We start from the raw sequence: 18,525 nt of genomic DNA, 5'->3' as shown, positions 1-18,525 counted from the left end.
TGGTGGCATTTTTCATTCCCCACCTTCTCCTAACTTCAATAATATACACTCAACTGTTCCTGACCTCTTTACTTTTTCTACAAGCCAATTTAATACATAGTTCACACTCTCCTCAGAGTTGAAGAATTTTAGTAAGTTCTATTTATTATGATTGTTCATGTCAAAGGACTTGGTTACCAGATTCACCATGAACTAGTTTTTGAAATGGGCTGTGTCGAGTAACTTATTCAATTGCATGTAGCTTTGCAAATGGACACTAGATGGCAGTCCTAACCAGGATTGTTTTGAAAGGCCTCGGAATCCTAGCCTGGGAAAACCCCAAATTTGAGATTTGCTCTCAGTTACAACTGAGAAGTGTCTGGTGTCATCCAGGCTATCGAAATCCCCTTCATCACATAACATTTCCCCCTATTTTCATTAATTTATGTTTCATTCATTTATGTTTTCTCACTTTCAAGAGCAATGAGTTTTCTTTCTTAAAAAAATATTTGCTTTGCAGTCACAGCTTTGGCCAACGGTTGGCACAAATAGTAGATATATACTGTCCAACAGTCAGTTAATGTCCTAAATTGATTGATGAAAGGATTAGCATTACAGTATTCATAAGATTGCTGGGTAAGATTGTGGTTTATCAGTGTTTTTTGCCCCCAAGGGTGCCTTGCAGGTAGCGCTGCCTGGAAGGCATCGTTGGGAGGCACTGGTTATGGTTATGGTGAGGGTTAAGGTTAAGGTTAAGGTTAGGGTTAGGGTTAGGGTTAGGTGCCTTGAAGGCAGCGGTCGCAGCACAAAAAACACCTTAGAGCAAGATTGTGTGCGTCTACAGCCATGCTAGCCGCTAAGTGTGGCTGTAGAGCAACCTTTTAAGCTAAATGTTAAGAATGTCAGCATGCCAACATGCTCACAATGACATGCTGATGTTTAGCGGGTAGCCTGATGTCTACCATGCTTGGGCTCCTGTGAGATGTAACTAGAAAAAGGCTTTTGGCACAAAATCATATTATATTATAATTCTAATCATATTTCTTTTTAATTACTTCATTCCGAGTTGAGCTCCCTCTTACATGCTACTCCTTCTAAATCAAGTTTGATTAAAGCAGTCCCTCGGCCGGAAAGGCTAATTTGCACCCAACATAGACACGAAGCTGTGATATTTAATTATCCTTTAGGACTATAAAAGTCCTTCAAGGTGAGTTTTATAACCCAATTTAGCTACTTACATTTTACAAGAATTCATTCTCCAAAATTCTTTAGTACCAAACATCAGCCTTTTGTCCCTCCAAGGAGAGCTGCCATAGCGCAATCAATGAGGTTACTTAGACAAATCAACATGATTAATACAAATCAATCAATCTCTTGGTGTCTCTCTGAACCTGGAGAAAGAGTTCATTACTGTTATAAAGCCCAGTCTCTACTTATATATCAGAGTCCCTTTCCAGCTATTGTCTGATTATTTGAGTATTTCTGACCTCCCTCATTCTACTGCCTTCTGTGCTGTGAAGACCTTTCAGTAGACCTTGCAATACTGTGTGAGGATAGTATTCTGTTTACACATTTACATTCAGAGCACAGAGAGAACCTACTAAAACATTTAAAATCTCCATAAGTTGGTTTTGGAAAACCACATTTTTATTTCACATTTATTTTTTACTTGTCCTTTTCTTGTAGTCCCTTCATAGTCTAATCAGTATGTTTTCGTCAACGGCAAAATAAAAGCCTCTTATTTACGAAGACCGGTCTGAGAGACCTCCAGCTTACAGCGGGTTCTCTGAGCATGACTGGCGATGAGTTAGCGGCCCCGGCAGGCGTCTGCTGGCTGTCGCCTCATTTCATGGCGACAACTTTGAAGCAAATTGTCAATTCGGCATAAATTTTCGCAAGAATGCCTATATCTACATTTCTCTGCCTAAAACGTTGTCAGAAATGAATTTAGTGATGAATAAGATGGCGAAAATTGTTAAAATTGTCCCGTTGACCTAGGTTTGTATGCTGAAAAGGGAACAGCGAAAAGACCCTGCCCTGAAGTACGAGCTGAAAGAGTTACAGGAACCAGAGGAATTTAAAAATCCCCAAATTGGTCCAGTCGGAACACGAGAAAAAAAGGGTTCTAGCAATTTTATGTTCTAGGAACTGCAAAAAAATCTCTCCAGTCGGAAAGCGGCTTATGTAATGGATATCACATGCATCACATGCTTGAATTAAAGGTGCTGTAGGTAGGATTTTAAAGATCCAGGACTTAGCCAACAAATTTGAACATCAACAACTTCTCAGTCCCTCCCCCCTTTCTGCTAAAGCCCAACACGGTCTCCTAAGCCCCTCCCCCCACAAGGGAGAATGAAAGCATGTGAATAAGCAGTGATTGACACGCAGATTATTTCTGTGACAGACGTCTAACCCCAGTAAAGAATACATTATTTTGTTGTCTATTTAACTGCCAGAAATGTGAGCATTTTGCTCCTGACAAATAAACTGAAGTTTGTCTGGACAACACCAGGGTTCACTGTTGCTCCAGAGAAACATCCAACCTGATGTCAAATGCAGAAGCTATACAGTCTCACTGCAGCTCAGATGTAAAGCAGCCACAGTCCCCTAGATCAGTGAGCAATCTCCACTTCATGGTGTAAACTAAGATTATTTCCACCCCCCTAGACAATTTAAACTCATTTGCACTCAACTGGTTCTGTCAGTATTACAGTTATGACTGCAGTTACTTTCAGTACATTTCACTGAAACCAGATACCTTGCTGTTGTTTAAGAATTTAGAGTATTGCTATACCATCTTGAACATGGTACTTGCACATGCAATCATGGCATTCATCTAAGGTGGACTGGGGTTTATGGAGATTCCACAGAGCCAGAGCCTATACATGGGTTTCTGGGAAAAACAAAAACAAAATGGATGAATGTTAGACCCTGCCAGTGATCCCAGCAAATGACCTTGGAAGTAATTCAGATCTTTTCAATGAGTTCCCCTCCAGAGGAACAGAGAAGGATACATTATGCATGTAATCTATTATTAATGGTCTTGAGTCATGTTACGATCAGACACGGGCCTTCAGAAAATATCTGAAAAGCCTTATCCTCTGGAGGACTTGTCCCCTAAACACGATGTTTTTAAAAGCAGCTACGTCTATGCTACTGTAATGTATATTATATGATTTATTATTTAATGCAATTATGTCTTTTACATTCTAGGCTACTTTGACATGACAGGATTTCTGTACTCATGGTATTCCAAAGTTGTGAGAAACTTCCCAAAAGTAGGCCATAGGCAATTACACAAGCATTGTGCTCACTGTTTACATCGCCTTTTTTATTATTAATAAGCCTTTTCATGGGCTACATCATGGACTTTGTATTGATCCTCTAAAGCGATCCAATTAAAACTCTTTGCTGCTTCATCCCGAGAGTCCATTGGCTGACAGCTGTTCTCGGGTCTCCCCGGCCCCGCCTCCTTCTGTCAGGCACTGCGCTGGTACAGCACTGTGTGCCTGCCGATGCACTGGAGTGAGCTACTACTCTTTAACTTTATACGACACCCTTGGACGGACTTTCCCAAAAAAAAAAACAGAATCATAATTGTGAGCAGAGCTCGTGCAAGACGCGTGCGTATCCAAACTCCACCGTCTTGAATATTTTCTTCCACTTTCCCAAGCCCTCTTTTTACAGTATGAAGTGCAGTTATGGCAAGGAGTAGCAAGTCAGTGGCGAGGACCCTGGAGGATTTGACGCTCGACTCGGGTTATGGTGGAGCCGCCGACTCCTTCAGATCTTCCAGTGCGTCGCTGTGCTGCTCAGAGGCACATGGCGGGAATCACTGGCATTTAACCGACTCGATGCACAGTCGACACAACAGCCTGGACACTGTTAACACGGTCCTGGTCGAAGACGCCGAGATCCTGGAGAGCACCGGGCAGTGCGCTAAACTACCCGAGCTTGAGGATGTGCCGTGGAACCTCGGGGAAGTGGCGAGCGCGCTGAACAGGGACGAGGAGATGACCCTGCCGACCCCCCCGCAGGACGTCCTGCTCAGGCTCTCGGTGCTGGTCAGCCGGGCCCTGGTCAGGGTCGCAAAGGAGTCGCAGCGCCTGAGTTTGCGCTACGCCAAATGCACCAAATACGAGATCCAAAGTGGCATAAAGATGGTTCTGTCGTGGAGCGTCTCGATGAGCTGCATCAGCGCGGCCCTCGGTGCCTTGTCCCTGTACAACATGAGCACGGAGGAGGACAAGTTCGGCCGCGGCAAGTCGGTGCGCTGCGGACTCATCTTCAACGTGGGGAAGTTCTTCAAGTGGATGGTCGACAGCAGGGTTGCGGTCAGGATCCACGAGCACGCTGCGATCTACCTGGCTGCGTGCATGGAGAGCCTCTTCCGCGAGGTGTACGCGCGGGTGCTGCGCAGCGCGCTGCTGGAGCGCGATAACGGGATCCCCAAGTTCACTGTGGAGATCCTTGAGCAGGCCGTCAACACTGACTCCGAGATATGGGGCTCTCTGCAGCCCTGGCAGCACCTGATCTGTGGAAAGAATGCAAGCGGTGAGTTGTGAATACTGTAAGTCCATGCAACAGGGTCCTTCTCCACTTCATATCCTTACCACAGCTTTTAAATCACCTGTGCGTAAAGTGAAAAATAAAAAAGTCCCCCTCTCATCTCACAGTAGATTTACATCAGTATAACAGATACATGCTTCTTCATTAGATTTACTCCAAACATCCATAGACTAAAATGTAACAATCTATAGGGGATACTAATTCAAACAAGTCTCACCTGCACCGTAAATGACTACCAGGATTTATATAAAGAGAGGTCCCTCTGATTCACTTGCTGTCAGATCTCTGATATGAAAAGGTTATGCCACATTCTCTCTCTCTCTCTCTCTCTCTCTCTCTCTCTCTCTCTCTCTCTCTCTCTCTCTCTTGTTGAGGAACTGTAATCCTAAACTCAAATATGTCAGTGAAAGAACATTTCTGCAGCTGAAATGGTGCTTCCCATTCTCAGAGTGATCTGCAGAAGCTGCAGGCAAGTGATGACTGACTGAGTAGATCAGGATGGGAGAGAGTGGTCCTCTTAAGGCCAGCTTGCCTGCTCTGTCTTCTGTGCAGTGTTGCATTGCAGACGTTATTCTCTAATATTCTTCTAATACTATGTGGCTGTTTTGTTAATGCACAAAATGACGAAGTAGGGCCTGGTGTCCCCAGGCTTAATGACTCACTTTGATAGCTTTCAGTGAAAGGGGCTCTCCCTGTTGGTTTTCCTACAATAATGCCCTGCAGAGGTGAGATTTATTCTTTTCACCCAGAGAGGAAGGAGGTCTTTCATTTCTGTATACATCTGCTGATTTGGGTACACACAATACCTTGCTGGTAGTGTTCACATGGCTTTACAAGTGTTTAGAAATACTTATTGGTGTGTGCTTTGAAAGAAAGTATAACTGTATTCAGACTTCACTGCCACTTAAACAGCAATACATCACAAACCACTCTAACACATGCGTGCCCCTATTTTGATGGATGTTGTAAAAGTGCTGCTGTGGCTCCTCTTGCAACAGGTTTACGTAATGAAAGGCCTTGGGGGACCTATGTGCTATCATGCATTATGCAGAGTGATGTGAATAAAACTGAGATATAGAGTGAGGGAGAGAAAAAAACGAGAGACAGGCACACAGAGAAAGAAACCTGGAGACACTCTGTGACCGTATTGATGAATCACCAACAGAAGCCTGGCATCGTGAGAAGAGCACTTTGTTTCGCTGTATCTCTTTGTTTCAAAGGCACAGTGAAACATTTTTTGTTAAACATAACAGCTTGTTTACCCTTTCCGTGTCTGTTTGCTTACACCAGCTGCACAGTCAGCATCAGACTCGCATAAATGTGCGTTCATTTGTAGTGGTAACAACATATAGTATTGTTATATCACTGCATACCTTGACATGTAGTGAGAAAAAAAAAATGACGGTCACATACGGTTCAAAGAGACAGCAATAATACTCAATATGACGTCAGCCTTTCCAGTATGAGCACATACTGTACATTATAAAAGCCAATATTCAGTGCCTCTGCACACTCAGGCCACTTGGCATGCAGCAAGGCTCCAGCTGTAGAAGAGGGGTTGAGTGTTCACTGGTGCATTGGATCAGGGAATAAGATGCAAGAAAAACGTCTGGAGCATGTGGAATATTGATGTAATAATGCCCAAGGCTAGAAAAGTGGCAGAGTGCATGAAGTCTATGTTGTTGTTCAGTATTGTGCATAAGGTAGTAATTACTGGCATGAAAATGAACTTGAATGCAGCTAAAATCTATATCTTTATAATTACAATGCATCAAATGACTATGTGTAATGGGAGTAGAGCTTTATCGAGGCGTTTTACTTATTGTTTTGGTTTTCTTGCACACAACTTTATAGCTTTGGTTTACTCTCACTGCTCTCTGACTGTACACTGTAAACCCAGTATCAAACGCTTAGCGACTATAGCTATGTCCTATCAGGTAGGGAGCTAGAGAGACAAATAATTCCCTAAGGAGTTGGAGGAGATGGAGGAATTGGAGTTTCTGCAGTTCCCAAGTGGCAAAACTGTAACTGTCAGTTATGCAGCTTTAAGTCTCAGGATGTTCAACAGACACATACAGTTATAAATCTACTTAGTTTTAGGCAGGTTTAAGACTGATGGACAGGTGATGTGTGCATCTGTTGGGGCATCCTTAGTCTATATCTACGACGTTCCACTTCCGGGATTGGTCCTGTGGTATCGGAAGTTCCACCGGATGTCCTTCTTTTCGGCCCGGATGTGAGGTCGATTAATGAGGATTATGGTTAACTGCTACTCAGATCTCTGCAGTAAATTGAGGTATTGAGGTATCTGTCCAATCTGAGTTTTCTGTTGCACAACTAAAACAACCTTTAATGTACACATGTTCCACCGAAACAAGTTCCTTCCCGAGGCTATTTTGCAGCGGCACCGTGGCTCTGTCTGGCGTTTAGCGCCGCCCAAGACGATTGTGATTGGTTTAAAGAAATGCCAATAAACCAGAGCACGTTTTTCTTTTCTTTTTCCCATCCCGGAATGCTGTGTGGACTAGCCAGACCCCCCTATGCAGCGTTGTGGAGGAAGGTCTGGCAAATGCGAGACTAGGGCATCATAGGAAGACTGGTTCAGTTAAAATGGAAAGTTCCATATGGTGTAAGATTTCCATCACATTTCTTATTGTGACAATACAGGACCTCTAAACCTCAAGATACCCTCTATCTGCAGTGACAGATAAGGCCGAAGCACAGCCGCATCCTTCGCTGTCTTCCCAGTAAAACCAAAGAGCCAGTCAATCCGAGGGTGGCTTGACCTTAACCGAGCCTCTGCCTGCCAAATTGAAGCTCCATATCGCTTCATCCATTCTCCCAGTCTCTGTCTGCCAAATGGGAGCAATTGAGGTGATTTTTCCATATTATGCTAACGCTGGTGACCCAGCTTTGTCAGGAAGCCTTTATGAATATCGTTATTGCATCTTCCACAAAAGCTGATTTCCTTTGTCATGCTGTCACAAAGTCAATAAGGTAGTTACCTTGTTGGGTGTATTAACTTTTCAGCTTCTATCAGGTACCTTAGTAATGAGTGGAATCATTTAGCGGGCTTTTTCTCTTCCACAGAAGGTCAAAGCAATCATTTGAAATTTGGGTAAGGCTTTATTGTTGCGAGTTAAAACATTTTTTTTTATACCCCTCTAATATCTGTACTTTAATTATAAAGCCCTAACCAGCAGCCAGTTAGCTCATTTTAGCATTAATCCTGGAAACGGATAACCCTGCTCTGTCCAAAATAATTTAACAAAATCCACCAACCAGTAACTCTAAATTTCACTAATTAACCTATCTTATTTGTTTAATTCGTACAAAAGTATAACTAAAGGGGTGCCTGGGTAGCTCACCTGTTAGAGCGAGCACCCACATGTAGAGGTTCACTCCTTGATACAGCGGCCGCGGGTTCAACTCCGACTTGCGGCCCTTTGCTGCATGTCATTCCCCCTCTCTCTCTCCTTTCATGTCTTCAGCTGTCCTATAATAATAAAGGCCCAAAAAATAATAAAAAAAAAAAAAAAAAAAAAAAAAAGAGTAGAGATTTCTGGCACAACCTGATCATTTCTTGGCCAGGAGCAGTAACTTCCCCAAGCTTCTGCTTGCCGCCTGGTAACAGCATGGTGACGGCAATACCAGTTACTGCATCTAGCCAAAAAATAGTCTGCTAATGCTAAGCGAGGCAAATGGGCTTCTGGCTGTAGCCATACATTTACCGTACATACATGAGAGTGGTTTCAATCTTCTCATCTAACTCTCAGCAAGAATGGGAACAAGTGCACACCCAAAATGTCAGACTATTTCTTTATAACGTCAAGAGTATAAAAGGCTCTGTAGTTTTAGGTGTAAGTACTGTATGTACTGTGTTTTATATTGTTATGCATGATGTATTTCTTTGTTATGCATCAATTTATACGAACAAGGGGGAAAAAGCTTGTTCTTGGTTGTTTCATGAATAGATGCCTCAACACAGTATCCATAGTATCCCTATCTATATAACCTGCTATAATGTCTATTATACACCTACTGCTCCTCACAGCTCTGCATTGGCATATCTAGCATATGGCAGGCCTCCCACACACAAGCCCAACACACACATACTCACTCACACGCATACAGTAAGATGTCAGGGGCTCCTCTCACCATGTCTGAGCCAGTGTTATTTGCAGGTGGGTGTTGGGTTTCCCTTCTCCGGGCTGTGGCATCCTGTCAGAACAGGAAACTGCTCTATATGGTGGGATATTTCTTATGGCTCCCACTAGGACCAGAAACACAGTGATTCTTTGATTTCTTTAACGACGTGTGCATGTCACAGAAAATGTCTAGTGGAACACGATATCCAGTGCTCAGGGATATGTACCACCCTGAGGACGATTTTCTAATCATGCTTCATGTGTGAGATGACTTTCAAGTTCGGGCAGAGTTGATTGGGTTGAATGATCTTAAGGTAAAGTTCACCCTAAAGTCATTTAAAATAAGTGTAGGTAATGTAACTTGCATGTCCTGGCCCATTTTGTTTTATGGTGGTGTTTTTTTTCCTTATTCACGTGCACGGTGCAGCTACAGTTGACATGGTTGACAACATTTTTGGGGCAAAGTAAATCATAGTTTAGCCCAGCGGACCATTTCTGGATCTCTTCCAGGTAGTCTTAAACTTGTGGGTAAACATGACATTTTGAAAACTTCTAACCAATATTTTTAATTAGATTTTTTTAATTGATGTGCAACGTGAAAAGAGTTTTCTCGTAGTAACCCACAGTGACTTGTCCCTACAATCTGCAGTTCCCATCAGCTCTACGGAGCACGTAAGTGTTTTATAGCTCATTGTTTTGGTTTTCTGGTCTGCAAATTTACTCTTTTGGTTCACTCACTGCTCTCATCAGGAACATTTTAACAGTACAGCTCTGATAAACCCACTGCACGCAAATATTCCCATTAAACATCAAACAGAAAAAGTTAGCATCTAGTTAGTGAACATACAGGAGTTGAGAATTTAGCAGCTTAAAGGGATACTGCCGATTTTAAACCAGCTCTGTGTCATCTTGGTGTGGTTAGTGTGTGCAGATTAAGGAGACAGGAGAGTGAATATTGTAGTTATATTTGTCAGGTTGCCAGTAATGCAACTCCATATAAATGCTAATGTTGCTTTGTGTCTGCAGGATGGGTGAATAGGCAACTGTTTGCAAAAAGCAGCCATATAAATCAATTAACCCAAGTTTAGAAAAAACATGATTTTTAATTTTTTCTAAATTATTTTTGTTTATTTAATTTAAAATGTATTGCACTTTTACTGTAATACTGTTTTATATTATCTAATGTTCCTTTAGTTGTGGGGATCTGTGATGGAAAATGGCAAAAGCTATAATTGATGTACAACATGTTTTATATTTTTTTGTCAATATGCTTTCACCTGTCTCTTATCTAAACACAAGGTAAAATAGGCGAGGGTTTCTTTGTAGACTTACCATTTAGCATTGACATTCAACAATCATTCAAAGGGCAATCCATGATGGATGTGTCAGAGATATCTTTTGACCATTGGCGGCCTCAAAAGAAATTCAATGTAGCCACAACTTAAGCTCTTGCCAGTAGCATCTGAAATATAACCCTGTTGAGGGGTAATTTGAGGTAATTTGAACAACTGGGCATGCTGCTCTGTGGCATTGTCCTCTCGTCACTCTTACTTTTTCTTGCCGGCCAAACACACAGTCCTTTCAGCACAAAGAACACACCTCTCTGAGGCTTGTCAAAAGGCACTCTAGGAAATCTGGAAAATCAACAACTGAAAATGCAAATTTGGGGAAAGTTGGTGTACACAAAAATAGTAAATCACAGCACTCTAGCACATTCCCTGGAAATCATTGGACTGTTATAGTGTAAGGTGCGTAACAGATGTGGGATTTTCCTTTTAAAAGCCTTTATGTGTACCCTACTCTTGGCATTTAACATACAAAAGTGAGACCTCATTTGTTTACATTTTTCAGCATCATGTGTGAAAACCAGAACAACTGATGCACTTGTTGAGGGTATATGGTGTGTAGGCTTTTAGAACAGGGGCACGTTACTGTTCTACTGGGTAACTTTGTGCTGTTTTTAGTTTAGCGCTTCACAGGGGTGAGAGAGTGCAGGTCTCATTCCATTCCCAGGTCTTTTGTTTCTGTATTCGGCGTTGCAGTACGAGGTCGGTGCCTGGTGCACACATGCTGTGGGGAAGGCAGGCAGACAGGAATGACTGCGGTCTGCAGCGGTACCACTCTGTACCGGTGGAGACCAGTCCCCATTATGTCTGGGAGTGAGATGTAACATATCTGTGCTAGGGAAACCCTTACACAGCAGCAAACATTTAGGCATATAAGACAGCGAAATACACAGACAGATTCATACACACAGAGAGGGACACACACACACACACACACACACACACACACACACACACACACACACACAGTCACACATGGCACAGGAGCAGATCTGGTATTAATCGTTTGGGAGTGGAATGAGGAATGCTGATGTGACATGGAGTCTGGTACAGCGAGGGGAGAGCTCCAGCCGAGCTTACTTCAGTTGATTAAGAGGAGCCAGGCGATAGAATACAGTTAATTCTGCACCAAGCTGGCAGCGGCTGCAATAAATAGAGTGTCTTTTTTCTCTTCTTTTCTCATGCACCTCTGGGGATGGATTAAAAGTTTCAGTTGCACAATGTCACTCATTGGTGTGTGTGTTAAAACATGTAGGTGATGGACTGGCTCAGTATAAATCTGCCACTATATATAAAGATGACTGCAGCCATTGTACACAATAAATAGACACACGAAGAAGAAAAAATTGTATCCTACTGTTTAGGATCCTTTCAGTGGTTATCAAACGCAGTGAGGGTGAAATTGAACCATGTTTTTAACAGAATTTTGTAATCTCTGCCTGTGCAATACGTATTTGTGGAGATCTCGTCAAGGTTAAAAACCAAAGCACCATTCTGTGATGTCATTTGAGAAAAAACTGCTGGAGCTGCTGCAGCAAGGACTAATTTTGTAGATATTTCATGCTTGACCTTTTACACCAAATATAGCCCTGACAGTGTCAACGCATAAAGTGCACTTTAAAATAACTCTTTAGATTCCTATTTAGTGTCAGTTAAAAATATTCAGTATTATTTTTTCTGGGTGAGATTATCGAAGGAGCTTCAGCTGTTTTATTTCTGTCTTTGGTGAAGATAGATGTTTGTTTTCCATCTGGACTAAATCTTTCCGGGATGACTTTTAGTAAGTTTTCCCAAGTCAAAACTAGCAATTCTGTATTAGCTCTTAGTTAGGTGGACAATGAGAATATACCAATGCTAGACTATAATCATTTAAATATTACTTTGCACTATGGAGCCAAATCCAGTGAAGCCGTGGCTAAAAATGAATTGTTCATGATGTCGACTTTGGAAGAAAGGCAGAGGGAGAGAAAGAGGCACAGATGGCAAGGATCAAAACAGGAAAATCCATAAGAAAAGCTGTGGGTGACAGATGAGGCCCACACAAGCAATGCCTCCTTCTTATTATAGAAGGAAGAAGACTCTGGGCAAACAAGTACCAGCAAGTGGATTAGTTTGGTGGAGCATCAGTATCTACTGCACTGTTTTTTTTTTGCAGCCCTCTCTGTTGTTGTGTAGAGGGAAATGATCCTCTTTAAATAACAGCAAGTCTGGCTGGAAATTATAAAGATGATGGCAAACAAGCTTTTAACTTGTATTCCCTCTTTGTTGTGAGCAACTCTTAAAACTGATCTGGTCTGATAGAGAAAGCTGCATGTCAGCTCATGTCTAGATGCTTCTGGATTCGCAGTTGGTGAACTGTGAACCAAATTCCAAGATATTTACATAACACACAGAAATTAGAGATCCACACATCCGACTCTTTTAGTCCCGATACCTGGGCTTTGACTGAGTGTCAGCCGATACAGAGTACCAATCTGATAACAGTGTTTAATTAATAAGCTGTATGCCTCACTGTGTGGAAGTGACTGGGATCATTCCTTTAAGGGTAAGGCAACATCATTACGAGGTGCACCTGAATGCACCATGAGTTTATGAGGGCCACCTGAATGCACCATGAGTTTACTTGGAAAACTTGGATGCACCATAAAGTCCCGTTGGAGGCCACAAGCTTTACCGTTCATTGTTTGTTTACATAACTCCATGGTATTTGGAAAGGTGCAGCTACAGGCTACTAGTAAGCTAGTCTTGCATTGCCAGACCTATACGTCCACAGTGCTGTGGAGTAAGGTCTGGCTACACCACACAGAAAAAATTATCCGGGTTGTTTGTATTTCTTTAAACAAATCACAGTCTTCTTGGGCGGTGCTAAATTCTGGACGCAGCGATTGTAGCTCTGCAAAATACTTGTATTAGTGGCCCAGCAAAAGAAAACACCACATACAATATTAAAAGAAGGTAACTGTTTACATAATATAGTAACGTGAGCTATTTAAATTAGCTGGATACATGGTTAAACATAATTTGCTCTTACCAGTTTATCGCCGTGTATACTTCGTCCACAGCAATCCTGCCAATCGGTCCCAAAATATCCCAGTTAGAAAGTAAATGCCGTAAACATATTCTTTGTAAATCTTAACAATTCCCTGAAAGAAATAAGCAGGCCTGCCTTATTGCCTGATCCAAATCTTCTTGCCATTTGCAGCATGTAGTTTGTTGTTGTTTTCCGAAGCGAACAGTTTGAAAATTTCTCGCAATATCGCGAGAATCCAGCTGCTATGAAAGGAATTCTCTGTGGCTCTAGCAATGACAATTTTTGGTCCTGTTGCTTATTGCATGATCCAAATCTTCAAAATGAATTGAATAGATAGACCCTCAGTATCAGCGATCCAGCTATTTGGGTCAGTATCGGCCCGATATCCAATATCAGTATCGGACCGTAACCTATCTAGCCCCTTACACAAAAACACACATACAGGACAACATTCAGCACAGCACTTCCATCAACTTTCATCAGATAAATGTGAACAGGTTTTCAGCAATTGCACAGTGTGGTCAGCACCTGTCACAAGCAGCTCTGCAGTTACATAACCTCATCTGTTGTTTAATCACAGTAACAAATAAAGATGAAAGTCAGAGGACCTGCCAGCAGCAACTTTGCAGATAACTTTATTACTTGTGAGAAAACCATTGTGTGTGTGTGTGTGTGTGTGTGTGTGTGTGTGTGTGTGTGTGTGTGTGTGTGTGTGTGTGTGTGTGTGTGTGTGTGTGTGTGTGTGTGTGTGTGTGTGGAAGAACAGCTTAGATTAGTTGGATGGAGATGCTCATTGAATAGCTCCCACTTTTCTATGTTAAAGTTAAACTTGCTTCTGCTTCAGTATTGACATAAAACTATGTTAGCTGTTTTAATATTTATATAACTGTTTCTGTTCTTTAATGTTTTATGTAAAGTACTTTGAATTGCCTTATTGCTGAAATGTACTATACAAATAAAGCTGCCGTGCCTTTAAGAAATGTGCTTTTTGCACGATGCCAGCGTAAAGTAATGTAAGCGTAAAGACTAGGAAAATAGGGAAAACAGCCAGCTTGGCTCTGTCCGAAGGTAACAAAATCCACCTTGCAGCACATTTAAAGCTCACTGATTAACATGTTATATGTTGTTTATTTAATCTGAGCAAAAATCATAAAGTTAAAATGTCAAACATCAAAGGTAGGTTATGTGACTTTCTGGATACTTGTCACTGTGAGGTTGCGCAGCAACCAGAAGAGACTCCAGGACACAAACAACAACAAGATACTGTATAACATATGACAATCAGCGAGTTTTAGAGGTGCTGATAGATGGATTTTGCTACTTTTGGACAGGGCCAGGCTAGCTGTTAACCCATTTCCAGTTGTTTTTTTATGTTAAGGTAAGCTGTATGTAACAGACCAAATTGAGAGAGGAATTGATCTTCACATCTTACTTTTAACAAGAAAGAGAATAACAAATTTCACAAGATGTTGACCTATTCCTTTTAAGATCACCACTAGTATTTTGTCTCTGAGGGCATTTTCATACCTATAGGTCGTTTTCTCTGGTCCAACTCCATTGATGAGTTTGTGAACTTGGAGCGTTTTCCCTTGGTTCAATTTAGTTTCACACAGAGAAAAATCCAAGCGAACCTAAATGCCAGGGGCGGATCTACAGGGGGGCAAGGGGGGGCAGCTGACCCCCCACTGTAGGGCCTTGCCCCCCCCAGCTGCCCCCCTAACTTTGGTGTTCAAAAAACTTTGCTTGTAAAAACAAACTGCCACTATGTGCACAGGCTTCTTAAAACATTGAAACAAACAATTCATTTATATTAATTCATAATAAATAATAATTGTAGATGTAATCTTAGCCCCCTGCCCCTCAAATACTTAGCTACGTCCCTGCATCAAAGGTGCAGAGAGGCGTTCGCAGATTCTGGCTCGCACACACACACACACACACACACACACACACACACACACACACACAGCGAGTCTGCTGCGGGGCGGTGGCCCTGCATCCCGGCAAAGACTGGAGCGACCGAGCCGAGCCTCGGAAAGTGCAGTCAGTTAAAACACACGTTTCATCTAAAGTTAAATTTGTAATAAATGTAATGTCTGCTAAAGGCGAGTCAGCATCAACAACAGCGTGTCCATTACGTTAGCCAAAAGTCAAATCGCTCCCTCCTGGTTTGTAAGCGCATTCTGCTGTTTGATTAGTTTGATTTCAGTAAAGACAAGAAGAGCATAATACAAAATATTACAAACTGGCATGTTTGAATTCATATCGTTTACAGAGGGTCGCCGTTTCGGTGGCGTTACGTTACAACACACTACACAGTGCTTGCTGAGACCGATCATTTGTATATGATTAGTTAAGGAGTATTATAAAATCCACTTCCTCTCACATATCACGGCAATAACACAAATTAAACCAGGCAACATCCTTTACTGTCAAACTGGGAAAACAACAAATACAACGGGGTTAAGAAGGCTAGTCTAAACATAACTGATGTGTGCATGTAATAAATCTCTTCTGATGTTATGTTTTTTAGGCTACTTATATTAGCTACAGGCCATACAGTGTAATGTAATAGAAGAATAACAAGAGCTTTTCACATCTTGACTTTTGCAGGCCAGAGTAGCTGAAGATATTAGCTGAAGCCTAAAAGTGGGAATATTGCCAGCCAAGAAAATCCTGAGATGTGCACAGAAGAAAGAGAAGGAGGGAAATGAAGAAGGAGAAGACAGGAAACTGGAGGGACCAGACAGGTCAGAGCAGGAGAAGACCACAGAAGGGGTTGCAGAAATGAGTGAAAGAGACGAGGGAAAGGAAGAATTGACTGTGAGGGATGAAGAGGAGGCTGCAGGTTCAGAGAGAGGGACAGAGGCAGAGAGTGATCAGGAGGAGGCAGATGAAGATAACAGAGAGGAAGAGGAGGCTGCAGTTACCCCTGGACCATGTGGTTGGTTTATATTCTCCTTACATATAAATTGCAGTACAGTAACATAACATGTCGTGACATGACCTTTTTTTTTTGTTTTTGGCTATTTCCATTCTGTTGTATATGTTATAGGGTTAGATATGTAAATATTTACACATACAACAACAGTTCACTCTCAAGACACTTTACAGATAGAGTAGGTCTAGACCACACTCTTTAAGTTACAAAGACCCAACAATTCTCCAAAGAGCAAGCATTTGGTGCGACAGTGGTGAGGAAAAACTTCCTTTTGGGCAGAAACATCAGACAGATCCAGGGTCTTGGTGGCCGCTGCCGGTTAGATACAGATGGATACAGATAGACAGATATAGAGAATTATGATTCATAATAATGGTAATTATAGTAACAAAAAAGATAATGGAACTATGACTAGAAATAATAGTTGTAGCAGTTTAGGGCGTAGCAGGGCGTTGCGGGGCGTAGTAGGGCATAGCAGTTTACGTATGGGGGTTCCCATGTACCGTCTTTCCCTGCCACCCTACCAAGATCTCTCGCTAAGCATACACAGGAAGAAGATTCTGTGTTCTGGAATTATGCATATTTATCTCATATCGCCATGGTCAAACCAGCTTATTTCATTCCATCTGCTCTCCGAGACTTCGATCTGCTCTGCTGGTGTCTGTCTCCAACTTTAGCAGCGGCTGTTTTTACCACAGTCTATTTTTGTGAAAGAAACATTGCTACAGTTTGCATGCTTTGTGCACTGAGATTGCAAAAAAACACCTGACTACAGGAGCCGTTTAGCTCAAACTTGCAGAGTACACCTGGTAGTTGAGTAGGATCGAGCTCGGATCACGTTTTCAACACAAACAAATCCTGCAGAGTTTGTTTGTAACCGGAGCGGACCACCTCTGGTCCAGGCCGAGTTTCGATCCTCACCTGAGTGTGATTGCTGTTTTCACACCTGCGCAAACCAACCGCACCATGGGGGTAAACGCTACAGGGTTCAATTCAACCGAACTAAACAAGGCAGGTGTAAGAAAAAAAACAAAAAAAAACCTGAAACCTTGGCTTTCCGAAAACCTTTGGCAGAAGATTTGTCAAGGTGAAGAAAATCTGCTCCTTTATACCCTCTAAGCTGCCAATGTTCAACTCTCCTGCAGTCAAGCTAATCCATGGCTGTAGTACAGTAAGCCATGGGAGTGTGAACGTGATCGTGAGGAGCTGGCCTTTTATTATTTCAGTCTTTTACAAACCACTTTATGCGTTTTTCATCTGCACATGAGGAATATAGAGCCATCAGCCAGATAAACACAGAGCAGATACAGTTCATGTGACAGAAATAAACACTCTGCTTCTGACATGCTAGCGTTCCCAGGGAATAAAACATATACTTTCACTGGAGGACGTAATTATCCTTGAATATATGGATGTATACGCTGGTGTGCGCTGATCGCTGCTGCGTTCTGTTGTGTCATTAGTTAATCATTTACAAGCTGCTCGGTGGTTTGGAGTCACCCCTAAAATCTGAGAAATCATTTATTTTTTGAATGCTAGACAATATTACATCAACCTGAATATACCCACTTACTCTCAGTCTGCCTCATCTACAGTACATCAGAAACTGTTTGCATTTGCCAGAATGCATTTCAACAATCCTCTGGATGTGCCTGAACTCGTTGTATTCCTTTGAAGCGGATAATGACAGTAGGACCAAGAGAGCAAGTTTTTCTAGCTGAGGAAGACTCAAGAGTTGCATCCCTTCATCAGAACTGGTCTTGTGGGTGCAATGCATTCTGGTCTGTTGAGGTGTCTGTAAGTAAAGAAATGAGTATAGACATTAAACAGAGATTTAGAAATACTGAAGTCAGTATCAGTATTGAGGGTCCAAATAGTGAAATTTAAGTACACTTTTCTGTAGAAAATATTGCTAATTTAGCTCTCATTTTGCATTTATTAAGATTATGTATTAAATTGGGACTAAAAATACTGGAATCAAATACTCATTACATGTACGTATTTATGTATGTAAACCCCTCAAATTACCAGAAACAAAATACTGAGGACATCACCTCAGTATCATTAATGGTAGCCACAGCCTTGACTATGGATTTTAATATATTGAGTCTGAAAAGACTTATTTTGGGACAACAAATGCAACATTTAGTTTCAGAGTCTGAAAGATTTCCTGTGTTTTAGGTTGAATTTTCCATTTTAATTGTTGTCTTTAAAGCTATGGTGCATAGTTTCTGTCGCTCCCGTGAGGGATTTCTAAGTAATGACAACAACACTGTCAGCGCATCCACATGACTCAAGCCTTCACCCCCACCCTTCCTCCACGCAGTTGCTAGTAGCGTTGATCCTGTCAAAAAGGAAAAGGAGGATTAAAATAAACATGATGGACTCCTCAGAAGAGGTAATTATCACTCGAGATTCTGCACACCAAAGTCGCCGGACGACACCATATTGTAAATATAGCCATACTGAGAAATACAGAGGGAGTTTTGTGGAGCTGATAGGCTTAATTAT

The 18,525-nt window shown here is 41.9% G+C and overlaps 1 protein-coding gene across 1 annotated transcript in view; it reads left to right on the top strand.

The window, feature by feature from the left end:
• Positions 1-3,485: 3,485 nt before the first annotated feature.
• Positions 3,486-18,525, top strand: part of btbd11b (BTB (POZ) domain containing 11b) — an 84,790-nt gene continuing 69,750 nt past the window's right edge. The window contains exon 1 of the mRNA XM_028585207.1: positions 3,486-4,533. Coding sequence (XP_028441008.1) covers positions 3,681-4,533 — 853 coding nt within the window. The 5' untranslated portion in view covers positions 3,486-3,680. The remainder of the gene's footprint in view (positions 4,534-18,525) is intronic.

The sequence above is a fragment of the Perca flavescens genome, chromosome 8 (genome assembly GCF_004354835.1).
Source record: "Perca flavescens isolate YP-PL-M2 chromosome 8, PFLA_1.0, whole genome shotgun sequence".
NCBI lineage: Eukaryota > Metazoa > Chordata > Actinopteri > Perciformes > Percidae > Perca > Perca flavescens.
Note: the sequence above shows the minus strand (reverse complement) of the source record. Positions and strands in the feature narration are given on the sequence as shown.